At 37.7% G+C, this 7,663-nt stretch overlaps 1 protein-coding gene across 1 annotated transcript in view; it reads left to right on the forward strand.

Moving 5' to 3' along the window:
* Positions 1 to 7,438, forward strand: part of LOC103361575 (carbonic anhydrase-related protein 10) — a 354,679-nt gene extending 347,241 nt beyond the window's left edge. Inside the window, exons 7-9 of the mRNA XM_008287693.1 lie at positions 1,142 to 1,296; positions 1,553 to 1,727; positions 6,542 to 7,438. Of these exons, the coding sequence (XP_008285915.1) occupies positions 1,142 to 1,296; positions 1,553 to 1,727; positions 6,542 to 6,564 (353 nt within the window). The 3' untranslated portion in view covers positions 6,565 to 7,438. The remainder of the gene's footprint in view (positions 1 to 1,141; positions 1,297 to 1,552; positions 1,728 to 6,541) is intronic.
* Positions 7,439 to 7,663: the final 225 nt, after the last annotated feature.

A 7,663-nucleotide genomic window follows, 5' to 3' on the forward strand; every position in this document is an offset into this window, starting at 1 on the left:
TGTGGGTTCGTTTTGTTCCACTGTGGTATTCTTCTCTCTTCGGTTGGTCTCCTGACATTCACCCCTTCTGTTACTGCCACTAATCTCTAACCAGGTTCTCCAGTAAAGAGGATTTTTTCCACCCATTGTCCGCTTTAAAATGCTGCTATGACTTAATCCACCCCAAGTGTTTCCTTACCCTCTTAAAAACTGGTTTGGAGATGCTCTACAAGTCTTTAGTTCTTTATTTAGTAAAGTCTGTGTTTGTAATGTAGTAGAAAAGTTGCTTTTTTTCTCTCAGTGAACAAGCTTTTCTGCCTGTTTTTGATACAACTGATCCAGTTTCCACAGTGTTGTAGAGTTCCATGCACTGCCCCCTTAGAAACCTTCAGTGTAGCTGTGACAGAACTGATGGAGCCCCTCTTTGGTCAGAATACCAGTCTGGTTTCTGACACTTTCACTTAATTTAATGTCATCTTTCCCACTATCACACTGCCAGTTAGTGAGAAATTTTCTGCTGGAACTTGCGGTGGAGCCATTTTTCTAACTGGTTGATTTAGTTAAACAAGCTTCTGGTGAGTCAGTGAACTCCACCTGAATATTTTGTTTTCATTTTATATTTCAGAAGTATTTGTATTTGTAAAAGTTTCTAAGTTCTCAAACTTTCCTTATTATTTACAGATCAACATGAAAATACATATTTTTGATGTGAATTCAGATATATGCACACTATTATTGCCAAACACAATAATGTGTAAAATAACACAGTACCTTTCACTAACACCACATAATGATATAATCTGTATAAAATCTCAACCAAAAAAAAAATCGCTAAAAGATAAATGGAGTAAACTTCTAAATATATAATTTAGATACAGAGAGTTTTTCAGGCTACATCAACAACTGCAGAGTGACTTTAATTTACTAATGAATTAGAAGATGTGAACAGCTGGTGCAGCCGCTCCAGGCCTGTAAAGATTTTGCAAGTTAAAAAAAGTGTGGGAAGAAAAAGTCACTTTAGGTAAAAGTCATCTTTTATTTATCTGATAACTAATACATTGAACACTTCACACAATTTCACAATGTTTCCACCACTACCGAGTATCCTCTGCTGAAACTTTAAAAGTCTCCTGTTTTCATTTTTCTGCTTGTCTACCCACAGATGATGCATATCTACTGACTGGCTTGAACATAGAGGAGATTTACCCGGAGACAAATAGTTTTATCACGTATGATGGATCGATGACCATCCCTCCATGCTTTGAGACAGCCACATGGATCCTGATGAACAAGCCGGTGTACCTCACGCGCATGCAGGTGAGCCTCAGCCAGCAACTCACACCTGAAACAGCTCTCAGAATCCAGTGGGGATTGTGTATCGCAGACAAGTATTCTCTCTCTAACTATTGTTCTCTGTGTGAGACGTGTCAGCTCAGCAGTGACACTTTTATTCCAAAACTTTCCTGCTCTGTTCCTCTGTCTAATTCTACACACAATCCGTACTGAAAAATATCCCAATAAACCTGGTACATGTTCTCATGATGCTTTTTTTGATGCTCCGTTTTCATCGTAGATGCACTCCTTGCGGCTACTGAGCCAGAACCAGCCATCTCAGATCTTCCTGAGCATGAGTGACAACGTTCGTCCTGTCCAGCCACTGAACAACCGCTGCATCCGCACCAATATCAACTTCAGCATGCAGGGCAAGGACTGCCCCAACAACAGGGCTCAGAAGCTCCAGTATCGAGGTACAAGCTGCTACCTAATTCAGTGGGCTGGCGTGTTGTTTCACTGGCTCCACCTTTAATGATTCTCCTAAATCAGGGGTGTCCAATCCTTGTCCTCGAGGGCCACAATCCTGCATGTTTTAGATGTTTCCCTCTTCCAACACACCTGATTCAAATGATCAGCTCATCATCAAGCTCTACAGAAGCCTGATAGCGATCCTGATCATCTAAAACATGCAGGAGTGTGGCCCTCCAGGACTAGGATTGCCCACCCCTGTCCTAAATCTTACCATGCAGATACGTTTGTGTTTTCATCCGACAAAGCATTTCTTATTATTGCTTCGAACATTTTGGTAACTTTTGGTGCAACCTTGGTCTTAGTTTTGTTGTTGGTCATTTTTTATTAGTGCACACAACAACGTAATTGGGGGAATCTGGAAACATGCCATCTTCTTTATATTGTAGGTCAACGGGAAAAGAAATATGAACAGTTTGGCCACATTACCTAAACCACTTTGTTTTGGTAGCTCTTTACAGATACGTTGTAACAAATTAATAACAAAGCTTGGAAACAACTGGAGGATATGCAAATAGTAAAAAGGTAACAACAAGTTATTTCAAAACAAACACATATAGTGAGCCAAAGTCATGACATTACCACCAGGCTAGTGATGGTTCTCTTGCAATACAGTCTCTCATTTAAGATTAATTGTATTTGTTTTGTTTTTTTTCTGAGAATATGAAGCATGCTCCTTGAGTTTATTGTTCATATTTAAAGAAAAATGCAAAGAAAGAAAGAATTTGAAAAATCCTAACCAGGATACTCGAGTACATCTAAATGCAGCCACAGTTACTTGAACAGAATGTGGAAGTTCTGGTTTCACTTTAGCTCACTATTCTCTCTTATCTTGTTATTACCGAGTTCCTAATATGATTTTGAGGTAAATAGCAATTTGGATGATCATTCATCAGGTTTTAGCTTTTGATGAATTAAAGGCCTATACCAATTATTGTTATTATTATTTTTTATCAATAAAAATGCAAACTTTATCGTTTATTCACTCAAACACCAACATGATCTGCTGTGTTTCAGTCATTTTTGTTTAATCTACATCCATAAACACAACACAGTGGCATAGAGGCTCCACTGCTCCAGCATTTTTGTGGGATAATTACTGCGTCACATAGATACACCAGTGCACAAGTACAACTGCTTGCAATAGGCCACTTGCAGAAACTTGTCTAGAGTTAAAAAAAATAAAATAAAAAAGCAGTTTTTTTGCTTGTTTTTTAAACTTTTGATAGTTACAGGACTCCATACTATCTACCTGGTTAGTCCACATCAACATCACAGAATCAGCTGGCTAATAAAATGTTATTACCAATTGGAAAGATGCCCAAAACTGCAAAATAGGATCGAGGTGGAAAGAAATCTGAATTTCAGACGTTTTAGATGCCAAATGTTATTTTTCTGATCCATAGCAGTCGCTGCAGCCACTTTCATTTCATTTACAATATATGAATTTGTCACAACTAGCACATACAATATAATTTGTGGTCAGTAGGTGTAATAAAATGTTACTCACCAAAGCCTTTTTGCCCCTGATGTCATTTGTTTAAAATACAACATTAATATAATTTCCAAGAGATTATTGCGTAAACATTATTAATAAATAACAATTAGAAATAATATGTCATGTTAATAATGAAATAGACACAATAAAGATATGGACGATGAAAAAGGAAAAAAAAAGAAAGAAGTCAGATGACTGGACAATCAGAACTCCTGTTTGACCCTGACTGACAGATCTGGCAGTTGGAAGGATGAAAACTGACTTGTCACAACTCACTGCAACCTGAGAAGATGTTGCTGCACTCTGTTATCTTCTCTCCTCTGTATTAGCCAGTATATCTGTGCAGCAACCACATAGAATGCGAAATTTCACTCCTGAAGCGTAAAATACGTTAAAGAACTACTATTCATTATAAGCTTTACTGTACTGCAGCTGATCTAAACCATGACTGTTTTTCTGTCTTTATCTGTCTTTCTCACTCTGTCCCTGTTCTGCTCTACTTGCCTCCCTGTCCTCAAAGATGAAACTGTAATTTTGTGCAGCAGTTGTGGGAGAGAGCTCAATATTCTCCGCCAACCTCGGACCCTTCTGATTGTTAAACAAACACACTGTCTGGATCTCTGAGTCAGGCGACTGAAAAAAACAGACCTGTTTATTTAATTGGAGATTTAAAGACCTTCATCACGGAGTCGAGAGGTTGGGGAGGCGAGTTATATGTCATTAAAGGGCAGAATACGTTTCATTTGGTAATTGGTTTGAGATCAGGAGCAACAGGACACATTTCTCCCTTCATCCACAGAAATAATCATCAACTAAATCAACTAAATGTAAAATCAAGGACATTTATAATAATCAAGCTGCTAACGAGGGATGCTGTTATTTTTTCTAAATTTGAACATTTATTTAAACGTGGAAAAACAAAAAAATAGTAAGACTATAACTGTAATGTCATGTTTGAGTATAAAATGAAGCCTAAGCACCAAATTAGCTTTGTCAGGTCTTCCATCATTGACTTTGTACTCAATATTAATACAAGCTGTTTCCACCCATCATCACATTTTGGGACTAATGTCTAGAAATTTTCCAATTCTGTCATGGCACAACAATATAATATCTCAAATTCCAGCTTACCGTGCATAAATGCATAACAAGGCTGCAGCATTTATCAACGGTTTCTCATGTAGCTCCATGAATAAAAAACAAAATACACTTGTGTGCAGTTATGTAAACCCTTTTGGTATTTAACTAAAATTACTCCTTTTGCCAGGACACCTCACAAACCCGAAGCCTTCTAAACTTTTTTTTCAGTTATTGTTTTCTGTTTTGAGTGTTTAAAATTGAAAAAGTTCCCAGTTAAAAGTTTATTTGGTACAAGTGCTTTATATCCTATGAATGTATGGTATTTAATTTTATAGATGTGGTCTTAAAATGGCCTCAAAGTAATTATTTTTTGGGCTTTTTTTATTTAGTTGAAATAGATTCTGGTAAAAGAGAACAGGGGACTGAGCTGCAGCCAAAATACAGTCTGTCAGGAGTCCATGCAGTATGCGCCCTAGCCATCACTAGACCTTATGAAAAGATCTTAATCAGTCTTTAAGTTAACATTCCTAAATATGCAGATACCCTGATTGTGGAACCCATGATTTAGCACTGCAGCTGACTGACTAGCTCATCGTAAATCAAGAACCTCCTCAAAGGCTCCTGAACCTTGCTTGAGCAGGGACTCCATAGAGTTCTTTTGGGGGCCTCAGTGAAGCTTAACCCTTTAGCAATCATTGGCTTGAATATAAGCCTAAGTAAAAATTCTGCTACCCTAAAAAAAGCAGACAAGTAATGACTCAGTAGCCATTCTGGCAGCTCTGTGGCAACCTGGAGGTCGACCATGATCATAGTTTTTGGAACACAGCTATGGATCTTTTAACACACATTAAAAATTCTGCCAATGTATTATGAATGGTATTTAGCCTTTATTAATCCAATTAATAAAGGGTCAATTTGGTTAATTTAACTCCTAAATCCTCTGGTTCTTCAAAACATTCTAGGTTCCCAGGGAGAGTTTCTGCAGTGGAAATGCAATTAATTACATTTAGTGTTTGATGGACAGTTGAAAAACAAAAACTGTTGAGTTCCAATCAAACAAAAGTGAGTCATTTTTGCTTTAAAAAATTACGTGAAGGATTGATCAATCATCAAAATTGCTATAGTTGGAGAAAACTGTCTTTCTCGCGTGTTCGTTTCTCAAGATGAGATGAGATTCAATTCGGTCTCAATCAATTTAATTAACATTGAATATTGCATTACAGAGCTCTGGGTCAAACTCTCCCTAGCATCAGACAGAGTGAGACTAAGACCTTTCCTTCAGACCCTTGTCTTATACTATTCAGTCACATGATGCATGGTCATGTCACAAATCAATTGATTGGGGCCCATCTTCATCACACTGAGTAGTTGCATCCTTATATGGACTTCTTTTTCTCCGTCTTTTTCTCCGTCTGTTGCTTGTCCTGTGAAACCATATAAGGAAAAGACCCAGGCAACTTCTTCAAAAGGAGACATTTCATGACTATGTGCATATATGTAACTTCTTTTATATTTTAAACCTTAAGAACTATACTTCACACATGATATAATATATTTATACACAACACCATCCAAAAACAATCAAGTAGGCAATTATTTCAGTTCTGGAAAACTGGTTGAATTTTCATTTGACTGAGGAAATAAAGACCATTTATAATGATATAGATATATATATGTGTGTGTCAGTTGAGGCCAAAGAGAAATGTTTGCTCCAAGATCCCCTCATGAAGCTTAATCCAGCCATGAATACAATTTATTGATTGCATTTGAGTTAGTTTTAATGGCCAAATTTCCTCAAGAATCAAGCTTCAGGATTTTTCTGAAAAATGCTTAGTTTTTTATTTTACTATTTCTACCCCCTGATGGAAGTAAATATGATATCACACTCCAATTCATTCTTTATTCCACAGAACATGCCACCCTCCTTGTTAATTTTTACTAGCACACACCCCATCCTCCTCAGCCCTCCACCAACGACCACACACCTATGCACATCCATTCCATTCATTTGAACACCTTCCTGTATAAATTCCATGTTATTACTAAAGATGAAATATGGTGTGTGGGATTTGAGGATGCTGGGTGCAGAGGGAGGCTGGATAATGTCACACAACAGTTGAACTGTGGAGATACCCGCATATAAATCAGTATTCTCACTCCTGTCCTTCTCCTCTCTTCCAGTGAACGAGTGGTTGCTAAAGTAGCCTCCCTTGGATGAGCGTGGAGAAGAGTGTCAAGAATGAAGAACGGGATAAGGCGAAGGGGAGGAGGAGGAGGAGGACAGGATGGAGAAGGGAAAGATGTGAAAACTGGCATTAAAGGGTGCATCCCATCTAAGATTCTTTCATGGCATTGTATAAAGACAAACAACACCGGACATTATTCGAATGAAGGAACTTTGCGATGCGAGCAAAGACACTCTTCTTTTCATACATTGAGAACCATTCGAACCCTTGATATAACACACGCTAACAAGCCCTTTCCCCCACTGTACAACTATATCTTAACATTTTGATACCAACACTTTTTTTGGGAGAAAACAAAAAAAAATAGACACTTGGCAACAAACTTTAAAAAAACAATGTGGAAGCATTCATTTGAGAGCTTCCCAAACAAAAGGACAACGTTCGGACTTTAAAGCCTTTGTACATAAAAGATGTTGCTATCAGTGGGAAAAATCCAAGGACTAAGTCACTGCCCCCATCCTGCCAGTCAAGACGAAGCAGTCAACGAGCCTCACATGGACGTTCCATTACCGTCACCAACAGGGCATGCAATCAGCGAAACCTACAGAGAGGGAACACAGCCTTACCTTGTAATTTTTTTCAAAACTCGAGTCATGTCATGGGAGACAAGCAGATACTTAGAGGCTTTCTTACAGACAGCGTCTCGGCCTCGTTTGTACATATTATAATTATCAATACTGCAGAAAGATGAATATGTAAAAAAAAAAAAAAAAAAAATTTAAAAATAATTACATTCAAAAGATATATTAAGAGGATTTTAAAAAAAAGGACAAAAAGTTAAGAATTTTAAAAGCTTGGCGCACTTTGAATTTCAGAGCAGTTCTCAGTCTGAGCTGATGCCTTTTTTTCTGTTCTATTGTTTACAATGGTCATACACTGTGTTTGAGTAATGTTATCAGCCCAATAAATGTGTCTGGAAAGTTCACTTTGGAAAATCCTTCACTATATGAGGACTAATTGTACCTGTACCTGTTTTGTACTGTTCCATATTAAATGTGTTGATATGTCAAGATTCCCCCCTTAGAGGCATGCTCAATAACGCCGGCATTACCGAGAT

This window comes from Stegastes partitus, unplaced genomic scaffold, assembly GCF_000690725.1.
Source record: "Stegastes partitus isolate 25-593 unplaced genomic scaffold, Stegastes_partitus-1.0.2 Scaffold514, whole genome shotgun sequence".
Taxonomy (NCBI): domain Eukaryota; kingdom Metazoa; phylum Chordata; class Actinopteri; family Pomacentridae; genus Stegastes; species Stegastes partitus.